Source organism: Barbus barbus (genome assembly GCF_936440315.1).
Source record: "Barbus barbus genome assembly, chromosome: 43".
Classification (NCBI taxonomy): domain Eukaryota; kingdom Metazoa; phylum Chordata; class Actinopteri; order Cypriniformes; family Cyprinidae; genus Barbus; species Barbus barbus.
This window is the reverse complement of record NC_136721.1, coordinates 23,080,218-23,102,899: the sequence shown is the minus strand read 5'-3', so window position 1 is coordinate 23,102,899 and position 22,682 is coordinate 23,080,218. Positions and strand designations below refer to the sequence as shown.

General features: G+C 35.6%; 1 protein-coding gene across 1 annotated transcript in view; it reads right to left on the bottom strand.

Annotated features, from left to right (window-relative positions):
- Window positions 1–23: 23 nt before the first annotated feature.
- Window positions 24–22,682, bottom strand: part of notch1a (notch receptor 1a) — a 38,216-nt gene continuing 15,557 nt past the window's right edge. Inside the window, exons 12-33 of the mRNA XM_079405589.1 lie at window positions 22,500–22,610; window positions 19,468–19,806; window positions 18,256–18,369; window positions 15,839–15,958; window positions 15,611–15,763; window positions 14,509–14,737; window positions 14,206–14,407; window positions 13,788–13,941; window positions 13,054–13,238; window positions 12,636–12,768; window positions 12,282–12,539; window positions 11,193–11,305; window positions 10,508–11,079; window positions 9,278–9,691; window positions 7,706–7,854; window positions 6,595–6,802; window positions 5,679–5,760; window positions 5,437–5,599; window positions 4,449–4,747; window positions 3,136–3,283; window positions 2,923–3,020; window positions 24–2,022 (exon numbers count right to left, since the gene is read on the bottom strand). Coding sequence (XP_079261715.1) covers window positions 832–2,022; window positions 2,923–3,020; window positions 3,136–3,283; window positions 4,449–4,747; window positions 5,437–5,599; window positions 5,679–5,760; window positions 6,595–6,802; window positions 7,706–7,854; window positions 9,278–9,691; window positions 10,508–11,079; window positions 11,193–11,305; window positions 12,282–12,539; window positions 12,636–12,768; window positions 13,054–13,238; window positions 13,788–13,941; window positions 14,206–14,407; window positions 14,509–14,737; window positions 15,611–15,763; window positions 15,839–15,958; window positions 18,256–18,369; window positions 19,468–19,806; window positions 22,500–22,610 — 5,435 coding nt within the window. The 3' untranslated portion in view covers window positions 24–831. The remainder of the gene's footprint in view (window positions 2,023–2,922; window positions 3,021–3,135; window positions 3,284–4,448; window positions 4,748–5,436; window positions 5,600–5,678; window positions 5,761–6,594; window positions 6,803–7,705; window positions 7,855–9,277; window positions 9,692–10,507; window positions 11,080–11,192; window positions 11,306–12,281; window positions 12,540–12,635; window positions 12,769–13,053; window positions 13,239–13,787; window positions 13,942–14,205; window positions 14,408–14,508; window positions 14,738–15,610; window positions 15,764–15,838; window positions 15,959–18,255; window positions 18,370–19,467; window positions 19,807–22,499; window positions 22,611–22,682) is intronic.

Here is a 22,682-nt window from a genome sequence, read left to right as displayed (position 1 = left end):
CAAATCAAGTTTGGCAACAGAGTAAAAGTAATGTCACCAAACGGTGTCCTTTATTGTGTCAAGAAAATTTACTTTACAAAATCACGGAACAAAATACTTTTTTCTCCACAAACTACAAGACAGTCTTTTCCATGTCACCATTAAAAAATTTGATCTGCATTTATAAAACATGTCTGGAAAGCAACAAACATACCTCATGTGCACCGATGTCATCACACTGCGACACACACACACCTGTCTCTTCGCTCTCTCTCACACACACACACACACAAACTCATCTACATGTCATAATATGTCCTACATGTCTACAGCAGGCAATAAATAACAGTGAACGCTACGCTACATACGAAAAGCTCCCAAAAACACCTGAAGCAAGGTACCATGGGGAAAAGATTCGGGTTCAAAATGAACTCTGAATCTCTTGTGTAAAAACACAAACAAATGTGTGCAGAGGCATGTCGGAGTGTGTGTGCACATGTGTTATACATTAAATTCACAATATTAAGACTCTTTTCTACATTTTTGTTCACAGAAAACTAATCGTTTGTTAAAAAGGACCATATAAAATCTAATTAATACTGAAATTTTAATTAAAAACAACAACAAAAAACATTCTGGCAGCGTCATATTTTTCTAAATTATTTTCAGAACAGTTTATGGTCAAAATAAAAATAAAATACAGTATAAATTAAAAAAACTCTTATATCTGTAGTCCAAAACGCATATAAATAAATACAAAAATTAATAAAAATGGTTCTTAGCATACAAAGAGTTTTCATCATTAATATAAAATTGTCTATTCCGTTTAGCTTCTCAATGCCAAAGCCCCGCCTACTTAAAAGCCTCTGGGATATGGTTCATCTGCATACTGGTGGGTGGGCTCGAGATGCCCTCTGACCAATCAGACAAGTTGGAATGTGGAGACGAGCTTGACCATTGGTCGGGAGATCCAGGGGAGGGCGTGAGGAACGGGTGGTCGGGAACCTGAGGCTGGTGACTGGGAGTGTTGTCCATAGGGTTGGAATAGCCATGTTGAGAAGGCGGAGTCAGAAACTGCGTGCTAGAAATGGGCGGAGCCATGCGCTGGCTCTCCTGCGGTAGAATGGTCTGGATGGGGGCATGTCCTGAGCCAGACTGAAGATCCAGCCCGGTTAGATCGCCAAGGAAGTGATGAGAGAGGGCATGGCCAGAGGCAGCGCTGTTTTGGTGTTGCATAGGTGCCATATTCTGATGGGCGTGGTTGGGAATCATGTGTGATGGCATGCCGAGGTGGCTGCTTTGCATTGTGGGATAGCCCATGACCCGTGGCATATTGGTGGCAGAGAGCATTGTGGGTATCAGGGTTGTGAAGCCTGCCTGCTGTTGCTGCACCCTTTGCAGCCAATCGCACGCCGCCGTTTGAGCTCCGCCTCCATTGTTAGCCACTGGCAGATGGGATAAGCGATGAGGAGGGGCGGAGTCAAACTGCTTCCCTAAGGTCTGAAGAGCTCCACCCCTGTGGGTGTCGGCCAATCCTTGGAGCTGATTCAAAGTGATGGGCGGGGACTGTTGAAACGGTGAAGTCATTGTGGGCGGGGACGAGACATCCGATAGGTAACCACGGGGCGACTCCAGCGAATCGACAGGCGAGAGGACACCCACTTCCATAATGCCTCCATTTTTGCCCTCTCCTCCCTTTTTCTTTTTCATTCTCATGTCTTTTCCGCCGTCCTTCCCTCCTACGCCTTTACTGCCCGGTTTCCGTGCTTTCTTGGCCGCGTTGTTGGCGCCGCCCGGGCTGGGTTTGATGCCCAGGTAGGTGTTGGGCGAGCAGAGAGGGGGTGATAAGGGCAGCGCAGGACTCTGGACCAGGTTGTATTCCTCTAACAGACGGACGATGTCGTGGTGCATGCGCTCCTGCGCGATGTCGCGTGGAAGCTGGTCTAGGTGATCTGCGATCTCACGGTTGGCCAGGTGATCAAGCAGGACTTTAGCGGTTTCGTAACTTCCCTCACGAGCGGCCAGGAAAAGTGGCGTCTCCTCCTGCAAACCAAGGGTATTATCGTTAATATTTTTGTTACTTGAAAGCTGAAATAAAATAAATAGTAGATAAAAGTACTAAAATTACTAACAGGAAATAAATAAAATAATAAATAAAAATAAAACAAATGAATCCTAAATATTATAACATTTGATTATTATTATTACTACTACAACTGAGCTAAAAATAGCTAAAAATGAAAAGTTAAAATTAAAATCTAAAAATGTAAACAAAAGCCAATTCAAAATATGAATAAAAACTATTAGAAGTAAATAAATAGCACTAAATTAACACTGCTACAAAAACACACAAGTTGCTGCTTTTTAATGTGCACTAATGAATCATGCTTAATAGAGTTTTAATGCTTTAATATTTAATGTAATATATTAGATGAAAAACAAACTAAAACAAAAATCTGAATTTTTTCCTTGGCAACTAAATGAAATAAGTTTAAAAATGAGAAAAAAAAAAAAATTATATTAATGAAAATATTAACTAAAATAAAATATATACAAATAAATTAATTAATTAAAAAATGCACATAAAATAACAAAATTAAAGTTAAATTGAAAACTTAAAATAAGTTTAAGATGAAGCACTTAAATTAATAACTGGAAATAAATAAAAATGAAAACCAAAATTAAAAAATAAAAAATATTAATTAAAAAAAATGGGGGGAAAAACGAATAAAAAGTCACATAAAACAACCCAAAAAATATACAAGTAAGTTGAAATGAAAATGTAAAAATAAAAGCAAATTCAAAATATTAATAAAAGCTATAATGAGTATATAAATAATACTAAAATAACACAGATACATAAACATTATTTATTTGGAATAATAAAAAATAACAGTTATCATTTTCAATCATAAATTCATTGACACTGACACACAAACCCACCTTGTTATTCTGTAGGTCTTTATTCGCTCCATTCTTCAGTAGAACGACAGCAGTTTCCACATTATTAACTGCAGCCGCCCAGTGAAGAGCAGATTTACCTACAGAAACATAAAAACAGAGTAAGTTAGGACAGTCATGCATCCTCAAAATAACACCTAAGAAAGGTGTTTTGAGAGATTTGGTTGCGCATATAATGCTTGCTTGTGTTCATACCAAAATCATCAACAGCATTGGGATCTGCATGGGAGTTAATGAGCTCCTCCACCATTCCCTCGACAGCCAATCGGGTGGCCAGGATCAGCGGAGTCGTTCCATCATGCATGCGGGCGTCCAGATCCGTTGCTCGGTTCCGAATAAGAATCTGTGGCCAAACACAATATTCAACAGCAGATAAAAACATCATGCTATAAATACAAAATGTGCACAAAACAACATTAAAATATTATACATCAAATATTATTCTTCGTTATATTATAAATAAAATATTATAACTTGATTGTTCCTAATGAATTACGTGAAGTGTTATTTTAGTATTATTTATAGCAGTTATGTTTAGATTTGGGGGGGGGGGGGGGGGTTCATTTTAATTAAAATTTTAGTAGTGATACATGCTTTTGTCATTTTTATTAGTTCTTAAATATTTCTCTTAGTACGTAGTAGTAGTATATTTTTTATTTAATGCCATATTGGCATCTTAGGCTATTTTCATTGCAAAAACTATTAAAAAAATAAGTAAATAACAAGTATAACAAATACAAGAAAAAACAGCAAATAAATAAACACAAGTTATATTACACAAGATCTTTTACAGTAACGTGATAAAAATTCTAAAACTTTTTCTGGCAAAATTAATTATCCTAAATAAATCTTTAGGGGAGTTCAAATATTTTTCTTATATATATATATATATATATATATATATATATATATATATATATATATATGTATATATAAAATGTAAATTATTTAAAAATACATTTTACATATGAAATACACATATAATATGCATTTAATATATTAAATTTCTTTATTAGTTTGAGAAATATTTATATTTCGTATTAATATTATTAATTCATATTCCTTTATTATTACAATGAATAATAACATTCATTATTTAAGTTTTAATTTGAGTAATTTTATTACATCAACTTAAAATTTATTTCAGTTAGTTGTCAAGGTCACATTTAAAATTTTCATGCAAGTTTAAATTTTCGAATATGTAATATTTATATTTGATTTTATTTAAAATTTATTTTGATTACCAAAAAATATTTTAATATAGTTAACATTAACATAAGACTAAATATTACTTTCAAGATTATTTGATATTAAAATTTTAATTAACAAAAAAAAAAAAAAACAATAACAAACATTACTATTATTAACATATACTACTACTACTATCACTAATAATAATATTAATATCTTTTATCATGTAGCTGTTGTTGCTTTCACACAAATTAATTTAGACTCTCTTATTAATCTCTATATAATCTCTTTATTCTCCATGTATTTTTCTCATTTACCTGGAAGACTCCCTGTGCGTCAGCAGCAACAGCGGCGTGGAGAGGCGTGCGGCCCATGTTGTCTTGAGCGTTAGCGTCGGCACACGACTCCAGCAGGCGTTTGGCGGCGTCTGAGCGGGCGTAGCGGGCAGCCAGGTGCAGTGCGGTCTCGCCGGTCCGGTCCGTCTGATTGTGCAGGTTGGCGCCGTGGTAGATGAAGTCGGTGATGACGTCAGTGGAGGGATCGTCTTCTGCCTCACCATTTTCGTTCTCCAGACCTCCGCCGCTGCACGACGCGATCATCAGCGGAGTGAAACCATCTACGAGAGAAATGGAGGACAGTTTTAAAGTGCCCCTATTATGGATTTTTGCAAATTACCTTCCATGCGGTGTGTAACACAGCTCTAAGTGAATGAAAACATCCTGCAACGTGTATAAAGTTATTGTCTCTCAAAAGAAAGAGTCGACTCGGAATCGAAATGAGTCGTTTTTAAAAGTCGTTTCATGTTGACATCCACATGAAACATTAGCATATTGCCCGCCTACTTGTTGTGCATGCAGACCTGGGAAAACTAGATTTTTTGCATTGATCTGAATGAAAATGCAAATTCATTCTCTGCCACTAGGTGCCGCTTTTGGAGCAGTAATAATAGCTGTTTCCCCGGTAACGCTGTACACAAAGCAGCACTGCACTCACAAATGCTGCTTTATCAGGCGTTACAGACATGATGAAATGTAAAATGAGACCAATCGACCAATCACCGCAGATTAGTGTCACACAAAGGAGGGGTTTTCAAAAATTAATCGTTTGGGAGTCGTTGAGCAAATAAGGTAAAAATAAATACATATTATAAAAAAATTTATGTTTTTTGAACTTGCATGTATGTCAGCCTGTTGTTGGGGACTCCCAAAACCAAAATATTAACCTTTCATAACCTATAATAGGGGCACTTTAAAGAAAACTCCAGAGCTGTCATCAGTAAGTGATGGTAAAGGTGCAAGCGCTTACCAGGTCCGCGGACGTTGACGTCCATGCAGTCATTCTCGATCTCGCCCTGCGGTGGAGTCGGAGCCATAGAGTTCAGCCGCAGGTCAGCAGCATCCAGGTGCTGCTGTGTCCACTGACGGTGATCCAGCTGACCGCTCATGTCCAGAATGGACTGCTCCTCAAACTGCACACAAATACACACTCTTACACATCCATCCGGAGACATGGAGTAGCTCTAACACACAGCGGGCTTCATCACTTACCCGGAATCGTTTAACTGTGTCATCTTCTGCCCATTCGCTCAGTTGTTCATCCATCAGAGAGCTGTCCGAGTTTTTCAGAGGCCTGATGGGACGGGAAGTGGAATGTTATCATTAATGTGAGTGGTAAAAGTGGAAAACCGTTACGTGCAACTACATGATGTCTGTTTTTGTGAACTTTATGAATAAAAATGCATTTTATATATTATTAAATGGAATTATAAATGTTACTTACACTAATGAAATACATTCATTAGCAGATATTTCAATAACAAAAAAAAAGAAAGAAAAAAGCACAAAAGAAATGTAGCAAAACATTTTAAAAAAACTTAAAAAAAGAAAATATAAAAATCTAAATTAAAAGTCAATTGAAAATAATATTATATGCTGTAAATAATACAAAAATAACACTGCACATAAATTAAGGTGCAAAATATAGAATTCTACAAAAATATCACTTGGTCCATTTAATTGTTATATATTTTTATACATTAATTATATTACTAAGTTGCATTATAAAACTCACACGTAGGTGAAAGACATTCATTAGCAAACAGATGTATTACATTATATTTTATATTACATTATAACTTTTTATAACATTTTTTTCATCAATTATGTGTGGCATTGTAGTATTATTTATATACTTTTATAGTATTTATTCAAAATTTGAAGTAGCTTTTATTTTTGTATTTACAGTTTCATTTTAGTTCTAGTAATTTTGTAATGTGCTTTTGTCATTTTATAAGTTTTTATTAAAATATTTTAATTTAGCTTTAATTAAAAAATTTTTCAATTGTAATTTTAGTACTTGAAATTATTTCATTTAGCTGCCAAGGCAACATTTTAAAATTTTTGTAAGTTTTTTTTTTAAATCTAGTATTTCTATATGACACTGTCTCTTTAATCACACACTCACTTGAGTCCGACAGAATCCTCTCCAACCGGTTCCCTTCGTTTCTTTTTGGGTTCTGTGACTTTAAATCCCTCGGGGAACCAAAGCTGCCCATGTTCCCTCTTCCTCTTCCTGGAGACCACGACGACCACAGCCGCCAGCGCCAGAACCGCCAGAGCCAGCAGCACCAGGAACATGGGGTACATCTCTCCTGTTGAAGGGGGGTCCTCACCTGCGCACAGATACAGTTATTAATGCAGGAGTGTGTAGAGTATGATTTAGTGTTATAGTTAACCAAATCTAAAATGTATAAATCATTTTTGTTAATTAAAATAAAGCAGAAATACAACACAATATAAATATTAGATGAAAAACATTTGAAATGCTGCTTGGCAGCTAAATGAAATAAAATTAGTTTAAGTACTAAAATCACAAACTAAAACTGAAATAATTTAAAGGTATAAATAATTAAAAAACTAATCAAAAGAGCATAAAGTTACAAAAATTAAATTGAAAACTGAAAATTTGTATACCAAATTCAAGGCTATTAAGGCCTTAATTTGAGATTATCAAATTTAAGACTTTTTCAATGCTTTTAAGACCCTGCGGGTACCCATGCACACGCTCACACACACACACAGACACACACACAGACACACACACACTCTCTCTGGGGAAGTCGTGGCCTAATGGTTAGAGAGTCGGACTCGTAATCTAAAGGTTGTGGGTTCGAGTCTCGGGCCGGCAGGGATTGTAGGTGGGGGGAGTGAATGTCCAGCGCTCTCTCCACCCTCAATACCACGACTGAGGTGCCCTTGAGCAAGACACTGAACCCCCAACTGCTCCCCGGGTGCCGCAGCATAAATGGCTGCCCACTGCTCCGGGTGTGTGTTCACGGTGTGTGTGTGTTCACGGTGTGTGTGTGTTCACTGCTGTGTGTGTGCACGTTGGATGGGTTAAATGCAGAGCACGAATTCTGAGTATGGGTCACCATACTTGGCAGTATGTCACTTCACTTCACTAAAATTAAAATATATTTTTTTAAATAATAAGCTAATTCAAAATATTAATAAGTACTATAATAGTACATAAAATACTAAAGTAACAGTGATTTTGGTATAAATGTGGCACTCACTTGTGACGGCCTCGATGATGTAAGGAACATTGAGATTGCCGCTAGAGGCCAGCGCTCCGAGGAAAGCCGCCACATCCGTCGCGCTCTGGAAACACTCGTCAGACTGCTGGTAACACTGACGGTTGTCAATCTCTAGATAGACGATAGACCTGCAACACATAAACATGTAAATATCACAATGGGGCTATTCAATTGGCGGCCCGCATCATCTTCATCCGGTCCGAGGAAGAGTAGCAGGTTGCACATTCGCCTTGAATTGTTCTTGCACTAATTAGTTTGTCCACAAGGTGGCAACACTGGCCCGGGCCAGCCAAAAAGAAAAAGGAGAGACGCAATAACAACAATCTACTGGAGACCAGTGGCAGTTTTGACAAGCGCTTATGTGAGGGAGTGATCCACAATTCTAATGTTCGTTTAAACAAGTTTAAAGACAGCGTTATCGGTCATAACTTCTGGCGAGAAATAGCGCCGACACTGGACGAAAATTATTATCAAAGCAGGAAGTATAACGTTAGTTTGAAAATCTGTTCGGTTGGCTGTATTCATAAACTGAGCCGCTTCAGACAAGCACGCCAGCGCTTCAATGGACAAAACCACACACGATGTAAAAATACGTGGTTTTGAAGAGATACTTCATAAATATCATCTTCATAAACACAATCAGTTATAAAATCCTAAATGACCATAAAGAGTTGGGAGAAAATTGGATACGTGTCACATCCGCGTCATGTGCATCAGGTTTTATTAAAGAAACAGCGCTGCTTTTAAAGTGAAACCTGCTGCAGTCTGTGATTAATGATTAATGTAAATCAAAGAAATACAGAAAGAGAAATCACTTGACTGCTCTGCTTGCTGATTAACTTGTGAAGCTTGAATAAAGAATAATCAATATAGCTTATGCATGCAATTTACAGTTTATTTGAAGATTGTTTTAAGTTCACATAAAAAGTTGTTATATTTTTCAAAGCCTATTAAAATGTTAAAAATAATATAACATTTAAATTATACTGTAATATTAAATGGCTATAATTAATGGCTAAAAATTAAAGGGAAAAAATGGATTTAATAGAGACAACAGTAACATTATTTGTATCAATGATACTTCTTCATTAATAATAGGCTAGTAAAAAGATGCCATTAAACATATTTAAAATATACAATCTATATGTTGTTTCTATATTAATTTGGAAGTTCAGTGTGAAAATATGACAACACAAATATATTAATATGCGTTTAGTCACATTTTTTTAATTATTTACATAAAAAATGTAAAATGTAATTTTTTTTAATTGAATGGCAGACAGCACTAATGTTAACCTTTTATAGATTTGTATATTACCCTGTTGGTAATATAGTTAATTTTACTGCTGAATATGCATTTAAATTTAATTTCCAATTTTATAGGTCCCCCAGAAAAAGATCGGTTGGCCCCCCCACCCCCTTCAAATGTTCAATTCGATAATCTGGCCCTCAAATGAAGTTAATTGAATAGCCCTGTATCACAAATATAAAGATAATAAGATTAGTTGCATTTAAATATTCTGATTCTGACAGTGGTTTGCCTTCACTCACCCTTTGATCTCCATCTGATCGAGTTCTCGTCGTAGGCGGGGCTTCATGAAGGCCGTCAGGCTCCTCCTGGCACGCTGCAGCAGCTGGGCCGGGTCCGTCCAATCAGCGCGCTTGTGCTTGCTCAGCTCGTGCTCGTTGCCGTAGTACGGGAAAACGAGCGGCTCTCCGGTAGCGTCGCGGCGGAACACCACGTTAGTATGCAGCAGTCCACTCAGCTCGCGGAGGAAAGACGAGGAGCGGTTGCGAAGCTCGTCCGGTGGGATGTGGACCACTAGAACCAGACTCCCCACGGCCAGTTTCTGAGGAACGTCATCGGCGCAGTCCAGACCGTCCCATTCGCACTCGGCGTTATTACAGCCCTGATCGCAGTGACCGTCTGCATAGTGATCCCTACAGTACTGATCGTACAGCGGACTGAAGAGAGAGATTGAAGGAGAGGTTAAAAAATTAAATTAAAGGCCAATTTTCCACTGGAAAATTTCTAGTTTCTCTATTTGTAATTTAATTACAATTTTATATGTAAATATTATTGTTATTAACATAATATTCACTTGTATTTTTCCATTAGGATGCATTTTCTAAAGGTAATAAAAGGCTGCAAAATTTTTATTAAAACTAGTCCTTAATAATTAAATAATAATAATAATAAAAAAATGAGTAATAAAATAAAACCAAACCAAACCATAAAATTACCAAAATCAAAACTGGAATAAAAAATAAATGAAACCTTGTTGAAAATATATATATAACAAAAACAAAAAAAACTGACAAATGTGCATAACAAGATGACTAAAATTTAAACTGAAATTATAGTGAAAATTTAAAAATATATTAATAAATAATATAGTAGTACATAAATAAGACTAAAATAAAACTTGTGAAAGCCTTGATGTTTCATTTCATTATTCTGATTTTTCCCCCCGGATTTGTCTATTTCGATTTTACTATTTTTTCTATTATTATTATTTATAAGTTAATAAAAGATCGTAAAAATTAAATGAAAATTAAAATCTTTAATATTATAATATATATAAGCAAAACTAAAACAAATTAATAATTTTTTTTTTTTTTAAAGTAAGCCCCTAATGATAAAAAAAAGACTTTAAAATAACACTCAATGTATTTTTTTTATAAATATATTATAAAGTAAAACAGTAACGCAAATAATACAAATAAATAAAAATATAAAATTAAGCAATTAATTAAATGAACAATAAAAATTTCACTCACTTGCATTGCCCCTCCAGTCTTTGGCAGTCGAATCCGTCATACAGGCAGCCAGCGTTGGCGCACTGCTCGTCGCATTTGCCGTCGTTGAAGTACCTCCAGCACTGCAGGGCGGTGCTACAGTTCTGCCACGGGTCGTCGAAATTCAGAGAGCAGTCGCCGCCGTCCCATCCGCACTCGTGATTGTTACACTGGGTATCGCAGATGGCGTTTCCGCCCCTGCCTTCGCACTGAGCAATTTCACATCGGATCTCCACCTCCGGCGGCGGGGCGATGTCTCGGCCCTGCCCTCCTTTGAAGGAGTAGTCAAGGATGTGGCAGAGGAGTCCGTTGAAGTTGACTGGACAGGAGCAGAGGAAGAACGGGGCGTCGTTGATGGGTTGGCAGGTGCCGCCGTTGTAGCAGGGGTTGTTGAGGCAGGGCGAGTCCATGCGTGTCTGGCACTCGTGTCCGCTGAAGCCCGGCGGGCAGAGACAGCGGGGACTCAGGTGTCCCGACACACAGGTAGCGCCGTTACGACAGTGCAGGGAGCCGCAGGACTGGGCGTCATATTCACAGGAGGAGCCAGAGTAACCCTGAGAGAGAGCCAAAGGTTAACAAGTGCATTTAAAGGGGTTTCTAAACTGATCCATGCGTTTGTGATGTTCAAATCATAGCATTAGCTTTAAAGATGTGCGCTTTTACTCACCGGCTGACACTTGCAGATGTATCCGTGCTTGGTGTTGCTCGCTACAGCACACGTTCCTCCATTTTTGCATGGTGTGTCCTTGCAACCATTGAACACAGTTTCACAGCGCTTGCCTATAAATATATAAAAAAACTAATTAAAAAATAAAACATTCCCCCCCAAAATGCAATAAATAAATAAATAAATACATGCTTAAATAGTTAATTACATCTGTGAAGTACAATTCTAAGTATATTTCATAGTTCGTTGCACAATTTCATTTACGCTAAAATAAATAATATATGTATAATTAAATATAATTTATCATTTTTTGTTGTACTGAATTTATGCTAATAAAATTAATAAAATTTTATTATGCTGTAAATTATATCTGTGAAGTATAATTCTAAGTATACTTCATCAGTTTTTGTTGTACTGATTGGATAAATAAATCAATAAATAAGTAAAATGTTTAAATTATAAATTATATCTGTCAAGTACAGTTCTAAGTATACTTCCTATACTTTGTACAAAATTTATAAATAAATCAAGAAATTAAGGAAATATGTTTAAATTATAAATTATATCTGAATCACAAAACTTTACAAAAATCAGTTTGTGAATTTTTGCTAATAAGATAAATTAAATGTATTTAAATTGAAAATTACATTGTAAGTATACTTAGAAATATATTTCTCAGATATAATCAATTAATCAAATAAATAAAAATGTTTACGATTTAAATTATACCTGTGAAGTATAAATGCATAATGAATTATGTTATATAGTGAAATATAGTGATAATGTATAATTATATAGTAAGCATACTAAATCAGTAAATCAATCAATAAATATTGTTTTGCAGAACTGAGAAATGTTTTCTCTGCATTAAAGTAATAAGAATTTGCGAGGGAAAAAGCCTGAAAAAAACTAAAATGTTCCTTAAAAAGGTTATTTTTTTAACTAAAATATAGCCTTACCATTTATTTTTTTTGTTTGAAATTCACTAACTCTAATCATATTGGTTATATTCATTGATAAACATTTATTTTCACTGAAAATGTGATCATTTGTGCTCATTCATGCACCGTGTCAGATGTGTGTTTGTACCGGTGTATCCTGTACGGCATTCGCAGCGGAAGTCGTTGATAAGCTGTACGCAGTTGTAGGATCCGTTGGGGTCACAGGGGTCAGACAGGCACTCATTGACATCGCCCTCGCAGCGCTCGCCCACAAACCCAGCCAGACACACGCAGCCGTAACCTCCCACGCGGTCAACACAGCGGCCGTTGTTAAAACAGCGCGGCTCGCCGGTTAACGGATCCACGGCCGGGGAGCAGTCATCGACGTCAATCTCACAGTGAACGCCTGCGAACACGGCCAGAGAAAACAATTGATACAGTTTACCTACTGAAGCATGAAGTGATGAATCCAGCGTTTGTGAGCGTGTGAATGTGTCCATACCTTGCGTTCCCCGTGGACAGGAGCATTTGTACGTGTTGATGAGGTCGATGCAGGTTCCTCCGTTCTGACAGGGTTGAGACAGACACTCGTTTATCTCTTTGCTGCAGTTGACTCCGTGATATCCAGGAACGCACTGAAGGACAGAAACAGACGTTAGACTCGTGTAATGATGATGTACGGTGCTTACATGTAATCTGGATTATGAAATCAGAAAAAATTAAGTACTCTATGTTATATTACATTACATTTTAATTATATTATCAATGTGATAACTGAGTTACGAGTAATTAAAAATAATCGATTATATTACCTAAAACGTGTAATTTTTGTCATGGAATCAGTAATGGACTACAATTTGTAAGTAATCTGCTCAACACTGATGATGTACAGGTGTGTGTGTGTGTGTGTGTTTTCATACCTCACAGCTGTATCCTCCCAGGTAATCTGTGCAGGTGGCTCCGTTCTGGCAGGGGTTCGGCATGCACTCGTCCACCTGCTCCTGACAGTAGCTGCCTGTGTATCCGGCCTGACATCTGCACAGGTGTGTGTTACCCACATCAACACACTGACCCGCGTTACGGCACAGAACGGCCACAGACACTCCTGAGGAAAAGTGCAAATTATACATCAACTTTTAATATGGCATTTTAATGTGGCAAACATTTTTAAAAGACATTTCCTCTAGTAATTTACAGCTCTTTTGCACATCTTATGTACATTTTTTTATTTTATTTTTACTAATTTATTCATGGTCAGAAATTACAAATATTGCAAAAAAAAGAAATGTAATAGTTTTGATAATATATTTAAATTTGGTAAATAAAATTTATTATTTTTATTATATTTTAAATCTTAAATTTAATAACACAGTTGGTTAATGGTCAGATGACATGCAGGTAAACAAATAAAATATTACATTACATTATTTACATTCACAAATAAAACTTCTTACACGTATTTACTTGTTCATTTATGCATATTAATTACTTTTAATTTACAATTATTTAACCATTTTAATTTGACATTTTTATGATTACATTTATTATTAGTTTTCCATCAACATCCGTTTCTTCATGCAAAATATTCTATTTTAGGCCTAGTAAGTTATGGGTTTGGTAGAAAAGTGCTAGTCTATTTAGTAGTGATTGTTACCTTGCTGCTTGGCGGCGACCTCACAGCTGACACTGGGGACGTCGCAGTAGATGCCCGTCCAGCCGCTGGCACACTGACAGGTGAAAGACGCCCCCTGCTGCCAACAAGAGCCGCTGTTCTTACAGGGGGAAGAGTCACACCAGCGCACCAGACTCTGAAACACACACACATCAGGAAATAAAACATGCACCAAATATATCTATATCATGCAAATATACTTATAAAAATTAAAGGGAAAAAAATATATTGATTATAAAATATTTAAAAAATACTTTATATATAAATAAAATAAGTAAAAATAAAATATTAAAATATTAATATAACTATAGAAACCATTTAAATATATTTCTATAAATTTATATACATTCCTTTAGACTCATTTACAGATTTATGTTGTAGCACATGTTTGTTTGTGTACCTGGCAGTTGAGTCCGGTGTATCCGTGTGGGCAGGTGCATTTGTAGGTGCCGTATCCATCCTGACAGGTGCCTCCATTTTGACACGGGCGCGAGTCGCACTCGTTAACGTCATGCTGGCAGTAATTCCCGGTGAATCCCGGCAAACACACGCATGAGAAAGAGTTTATGCCGTCCACACATGTTCCGCCATTAAAACAAGAGCTGGAGAGGAGAAACAGCACAGATTGAGATTGCTTGTATGCAATCGAAACATTTATTAATTTTTAATTTAAAATGCATTTGAAAACGTGTCGTGTGTGTACCTCTCAGTGCAGTCAGGTGTGTTGACCTCACAGTTGATGCCGCTGAATCCTACAGGACAACTGCAGGTGTAGCTGTTGACGCAGTCGGTGCAGTTCCCTCCGTTTCGGCAGGGGGCGCTCACACACTCGTCTATGTCCTCTGCACAGCGCTCACCACGGAAACCAGCCAAACACACACACACAAAGCCGTTCACACGGTCCTGACACACACCGCCGTTACTGCACGGATCTGAGAGAGAGAGAAGAATTACCATCACTACAATATTCAGGCTTAACTACTAATAACTCTTGTTTGTTGCCACATAATCTTTTCCTTTTTGTTAAATTGTTGTTACATACTTTTTTTCAATTCAACAAAATTATTTAATTTTCTTTTTAATGTTTTTTTTTTTTTAACATTCATTTAATTAAATTCTTATTTTGCTTTATTTACTTTAGTATTACTAGGTCCATCCAGAAATGGCATTTTATTTAATTTTCTGCATTTACATTCATTTAAAAAAATGTATCAAATTTTTCCATTAATTTCATGTTATTTTGCTTTTGCACATTTCTATTAAAACAGCGCAAATAAAGCATGTTAAATATTACATTTATAAATAACTTAATTTGATTTAATTTTCAGTTTATTAATTTATTCTTTAAATTTTTTCATTTAATTTTCTCTTACAATCATTTTATTTTGTCATTTGCACTTATTTTGCCTTATTTGCACAGCTTTAGAAACAAATGCACCATAAAACACATATTAATTATAATTTAATATTTTTATTTTCAAATAAAGCAAAATTTTATTAAATTTTCTGTTTTATTTTTAAATTTAATTTACCTTTTTTACCTTATTTTATTTTACCATGTGCACTTGTTATTTTGCTTCATTTGAACTGCTTTAGTAATAGAAATGTACAATAAAGCACATTAAACTAAGAAAAACAAATGCAATTACAGAAGACAGCATAAAACATCACCGAGTGATTAGAAAATTTTAAAAAGTAAGAAAAGTTGCCTACGTAGACAGCATTATAGGGATAAGGAGCACCATGTAATGTTCTATGATGCCCAGAAAGGCTGTCTCGGTTTGCGTGTGTTCTGCGTGTCTTACTTGGCACGCAGTCGTCAATGTCGTTCTGGCACAGATCTCCGCTGAATCCGGGATTACAGCGGCACTTAAATCCTCCACGCTGGTTCTCACACACTCCTCCGTTAGTGCAAGGATTCCTCACACACTCGTTAATATCCACCTCACAAGACTGACCTGTAGTGAGACGACAGCGGTTAGGATGAAGATCACGAGAACATGAAATGCACATAAACTCACACACACTCTTACCTTGCCATCCAGCAGGACAAGCGCAAGAGAAGCTCTGAAAATCCTCAGACTCGCGACAAACACCTCCGTTCTTACAAGGACGCAGAGCACAGGGAGCCAAAACGCTCTCACACACCTCGCCTGAAACACACACATTGAGAAAGAGTCAAAACTGATGCAAAAGTTACATACACAGTAGGCCAGGATTATTATTGTTAACAAAACCTAAATCCAACTAAAAAACATTTTTGTAACTTGAAAGAAAAATAAACATTCATAAAATAAAAATAAAAACTTATTTAATTACTAAATAATTATTAAATGTATTACTTTTATTACTGTGAAATTAATGTTTATAAACAAAAACTAGAAAAAATGTCAACACAATGATAAAAACTTTAGAGTATAATTGCTATAAGCGTAAAATGAATAAAAAACAGAAAATATAAAAATAAAAACATTAAAATATTCAATACTATTTAATACTAAAATAACAAACAAATCTAAAACTAGTTAAAATGATACTAAACCTTTAAATAGTACAAATAAATAATTGAAATTATACTAAAATAACTTAAAAACAAAACAAAAACTAATTAAATGATTAAATCAATACACAACAAAATTGTTAAAACTTTGTTAAAAATTACTAAGACTAAAATAAAATAATTGAAAATATAAAAATAATGAAAAACTGAATATATAAAATAAATAAAATGTATAAATATAAAAGTAAAATTTAAAATATACTAAAATCATTATTTTATAAGGTGTTTGAACAGTTGTGTGGTCGCAGTGTGAAAACAACCAGCCTATAATGTTAAAAATCACCAACTCATTTTTTAATAAAACCAATAAATCATAAACAGTCTCTCCAAACGAGCCGTTTCAGATTCTCCCTCTGTTCACGTCACTGAGGGGAAAAAGTCCCGCCCATTAGTGACGCTCTATGCCCTATTAGCATAAACACAGCCCTGAGTGAGAAGCTACGGTCCGCCATTACTGGAGATATATACACTGTCGGCGCCAAAGAGACTTTACAAGTGTTGTGTTTTGGGATGCACTAATGAGTATAGGAGTCGCCATAATCTCCCCTCATCTGAGCAGAGGACACTGTGGTTAAATTTCATTTTCGAAGGAAATATCCTGGAAAAAAAATCGGTAAAGTCCCCTAAATGTTTATGAATCGATACCAACACTTCGTGTACGAACGTCAGCTCCAGACAAAGTAAGTATCACGCATTTGTTTTCCAAATTGCCTTTCTGAAAGAGCTTCTTGGCACTCTGTAAGGCTTATTGCTGAAGCTATCATTGTCTCTGGTGTGCTTTCACTGATGCTGCCTTCAAGCGCTGCTAGAATGATCGTGAATAGGAATGTGGTAGTTAAAAGTTGCGTATGAAAGCAATGCGAGTCGATCACTTGTAGTTGTCGAGCTCATAATCAGAAGTGGGACTTATAAAGTTTGTGAGAGCATGAGACCAGCTATGTTGTTATTTTTATCCCGCCGTGCTCCCCCTCTGTGTAATTCATAAACGCATATTTATTATGCACAGTATAATCAGATGACTGACTTTGAAACAGAGTAGGTGTCTGTAAAGATAGCAGGTTTGTATTAATAGTGAAATGTTTTTTTGCAAAGGCTAGCCCTGCTAATGCGGAGCTCGAGCTCTTGAAGCTTCACCCTCTTCTCCGGGAGCAACAGCTCACTCGCATTTAAAGCAACATACTCAAAACAGCACGTTTTGGCTCATACCTTAAAAGTGGCAAATTTAACAAGCTTTAAAAATTTATCTGTGGGGTATATTGAGCTAAGACTTCACAAATACGCTCTGGGGACATCAGAGACCTATTTTACATTTTGTAAAAAGTGGCATAATAGGTCCCCTTTAAATAAACTTTAAAAAAATTAACTATAATAGTATATGCATGATACTAAAATAACACTGATACAGGCAGGAAAACACTGCAAAAGCATACTTTACAGCCCCTGAATATTTTGGCTAATTTGAATATGTTTTCTGCTACCAGTAAAAGTATATTACACATTTGACCATGTTTAAATCCACCCAGAATTCTGCAGGTTTTTCCTCAAAATCAATGCAGAAAATAAGCAAAAAGCCTGTCAAATCGTTCTTTGTTATTTCAGTCTCACTCTTCTATTGCCTCATTTTTCCAGCTCGGTTCCTGCAGGCACTTCCTTATCCGTTTCCATGGTGACCATCTGAAGCAGGAAGTCACTTGGTGTTTCCTTCTATTGTCAATTCTTTGCAACAGGAAACAGGAAGGGACCAAACAGGAAATGGACCTATTTGAGTAGCCACTCTCGACACAGTGCTGATATTTCACGTCCCCTGACATTCTTATACACACCTCTGCAAAACCTGGCGTCTCAAAACAAGAACCAGCTGTACAATAGCTGTTACGTGTGTGTTCGTACCTGTGTAAGGCAGCATGCAGTTGCACTTGAATCCGGCCACGTCGTCGATGCAGGTGCCCTGGTTTAGGCAGGGGTTGGACGCACACTCGTTAATATTTGTCTGGCAGTTGGGACCTAAATGCAAGACATACCATCAGATCACACAAAATGTAGAAATAAACAAAAGGAGAAATGCATGCTTTTGGGTGTGTAGCAATTCAGTACAACAGCATTGTGACATACTATGTTTACTCTGTTGAAAAATATAATTAGCTTACAATTACAATTACTTTAAGTTTGTTACAGTCTTACAGTAAGAATTATTTTATTTTAATAATTCATTGAAAATAATATTGCCGTAATATATTTTATTTTAGAATATTTTAGCCCATGCATGCAGTCTTCAGAATCCACTGAAGCAAATGCATATTAACTTATTTTATAAATTAATTATTTTTATTATATAATTTTATGATTATTTTTAATGTAATTTATTTTTTATTATTAATAATGCATTAAAATATATATATATATATATATATATATATATATATATATATATATATATATATATATATATATATATATATATATATATATATATATATATTTTTTTTTTTTTTTTTTTTTTTTACATTTTGAGGCCAAAAAACTTGCATGCATACTTAAAGTCCACCAAGAAAATCAGTTAACCCAGGCAAAACTGTCGTACAATTTATCAGTCAAATCACTTTATATGCAAAACATATACATATACAGCAGCAAAAGTGCTTTTCGAAAAATTAAGACTTATTTTATTTAATGATAAAATATATGACTTTATAGTAATTTATTATTTGTATTATTTTTTTGACCTTTTTAAATTGCATTTTATTATTATATTATATATTTATTCTTTAATTTTGAAACTGCAGTAAAATTTAAAAATACTAACTTCATTAAAAAAATGCATACAATTTCACACAGCCTGTCACCGTTTGCATGCATATCTATATTAATCATCTTAAAATTCTTTATTGCTTAACTTTTTAAGTTCAAAATCATAAAACAGCTGTTTAGAGTTTGCATTTAATGCATTTCTATTAGAAAAATTCATGGTTGAATATGAACCATCACAAACTCCTCCTCTTATGTACTGCAAAGGATTGTGGACCAGAAAGTATGCATACTATGACAAGCCATTAGGACTAATCTTCCACACCATTTAGGAAGAATTGGGACGTAGCATCTTACCGCTGAAGCCGGCTCTGCAGGTGCACACGTAGCCGCTGGTCATGTCCTTACAGGTGCCTCCGTTCACGCACGGGTTGGACAGACACTCGTTGATGTTGATATTGCAGTTGCGTCCCGTCCAGCCGGCCTCACACATGCATCTGTAGCTGTTGATGTGGTCCAGGCAGTTGCCGTGGATACAGGGGTTGCTGGAGCACTCGTTGTGTTTGGAAAGGCAGGTGGCGTCACGGAAATCCTCTGGACAGAGGCAGGTGAAGCTGTTGACACCGTCGATGCAGGTTCCGCCGTTGTGACACGGGTTTAACGCGCAGTCGTCAATGTTGATGTTACACATTGAGCCTGTGAGGAAAATAAATGTGTAAAAATGTGTGGTAAAGACAAGTGAGAAATGCAACTTCCGAAATGCAACATTTAGTTTGACTACAACAGTAGTCAAACATGTTCATAAGAAGGGGGTGACCCAATAATATTGGCAATATAGTGTATTTCTGTGTGCAACTGCATAATCAGTGGAAAATATTATAGGATGAACTTGATTTGATCCTAAAATTTGTTTTTAAGTCATTAATGCTCACTAAGGCTGCATTTATTTAATCAAAATTAGAGTAAAAACAGTAATATTGTCAAATATTATTAGAATTAGAAACTAATTTATATATTTTAAAATGTAATTTATTTCTGTGATGCGCAGCTGTATTTTCAGCATCATTACTCCTGTCTTCAGTGTCACATGATCCTTCAGAAATCATTCTAATATCCTGATTTACTGCTCAAGTAACATTTCTGATTATCAGCGTTTAAAATAGTTGTGCTGCTTATTATTTTTGTAGAAAAAGTGATACATTAAATTTTGATTTTTTTTGATGAAAAGAAAGTTTAAAAGAATGCCATTTATTTGAAATAATACAATAATACCATTTGGAATAATATATTTTTTAAAAAGTAAATATAATATAATGTAACATAATATATAATAATTAAGTGTTTTAATTTTTACATTTTAATTACTTTTTTAATATTTTACTTAAATATGACCAATTTTGACCTATTTAAGACAGTAAAGGATGTTAAACAACTCAAAGGCCATATATTTGATTCAGTCTGTCAGTCATTTTTCTCACTGACCATCTGTAATTATCATATATGATGCTTTCCAAAGTCTTACAGTGATCTAACCCGAAATTGGAAACGTATATCTGTCAATAAGTGAAGATGCATAGTAAAGGAATGTTCCTTGGGATTCAGATGTGTGTTGACCTCTTGTTCTTTGTCTGCCTTTGTGTGTGTTTGTGTGTGTGGGCCCCATCCCAAATCTCCAGCCCTGCTCCAAATGCACAAAGGATTTCCTCCACTCTCTTGTGCTCTTTCATTCGTCCTTTCTCTCTGTCTTTCAGACCCACTCACACACCCGCCGGGGGGAGGGCAGGTCCTACAGAGGGCTGTTTGCAGATACAAAAGGACAGACCCTATTTCACACACAGCCGAACAACAATTACCCCCTCCACACACACACGCAAACATCCCTCCTCTGTAGGGTAATGGGTAACTGTTTGATTCTCTTACAACAATGGGACTTTATTGCAGTTTCTCTCTCACATACTACAATACCTATAGTACCACTCAAAAAGTGTACAGGCCATGCTAAAACAAGAAACACCTGTTCGCTTGCAGCACCCATAGACTGTTTAACTATTATATACATTTTAGATACTGTTTTTTAAATATCAAAAATTAAAAAAAAAAAATTTAAAAACTTTTTTTTTTTTTAATTAAATAGCAAACAAAAAAGGCATTTGAGGTTGTGCTAAATAATTTAAATGCAGAGAAAAAGCATGCTGGAAAACATTAATTCAAAGCCATTTAAATAGGAAAATAAATAAAAATAGGTGTTCAAAAAGAATTTTCCTTCTCTTATGTGCACAAAGGATTGTGGCCAATATAAGCCCTTAATAAAATAAAGTTGCAATGAGAATTTCTGTAATTGATGATCAGGACATACTAGGCTAAGAAATTGTTTTTTTCATCTGCATGTTATTTGCATGCAAGTATTAGTATCTAGTCAGTTTAATTAGCTAAAACATTTTTTAGGTTCATGCATATAAAAAGGGTTTCAGCTTTGCATTCAGTGCTATTGTAGTAGAAAATGTTGTAAAATTGAGGCTGAAAAAGTAAACTGTCCTCTCCTTCTTACATAGTGCAAAGGATTATGGGCAACATCAGCACTTAAAGCTGTATATAGCAAAAGTTACAAATAAGGAACTTGAATGACAAAAATACTCTATATACACAAAAACCATCAAAAAAACTAAAAAATAAATAAATAAATAGTATTTTATGTTGTGTATGCTTGCCATCTCCATGCAAGCATTAGCTAAATTAGTTAAAATTCTTGCTCTTTTGGCTTTGCATTCAGTGCTATTTTTGTAGAAAAACTGACATTGAAAACTGTCCACTACTTAAGTATCACAAAGGATTGTGAGCAATATCATTGCTTAATAAAATAAAGTTGCAATACTGGGACATACAACAGCCTTAATTTATGACTTTTACTTGTGTATTTAGGCATATTAAAAACTACTTTTTCTGCTTTGCATTCAGTGTTATTTAAGTAGACATTTGTGTTGAAAACTAAATAGTCAATATCAGCCCTAAATAAAATGAAGTTTTGCTTTAAATTGTGTTCTTATGTTTTTATTACAGGTATAAGAATAATCAGGCAGGCTGTGCTAAATTGTGAAAATCCTCCTGCTGCTGTCCTATATTCACAGTATAACAGGGCCTATTGTACCTTTTCCTTAAATGCAACATACAAAGGGTCAGTCTTGTGATCATTCGGGCCGTAGCATTAATGTAAAGCACACCTGTGTGAGAGTGTGTCCCAGTTGGGAAAGGCAGTCTCTGTCCTAAGTCATATCTGTTATCTGATACACAAGCTCTGCACTTCGCTGGCCACCTGTTCACCTGTTCTCACACACACACACACACACACACACACACACACACACACACACAGAGATGCTGCTCTGACTCACCTGTGTATCCGGGTTCACACACACACTCGTAGCCATTGATCTTGTCGATGCACTTTCCGTAGTCACATGGTTTACTCTTGCAGTCGTCAATGTTAATCTCGCAGTTCATTCCTGCGGACGCAATCACGACATGATTAAGTCATCATAAACTATAAACTCACCATTATATTTTGCACAAGTGTT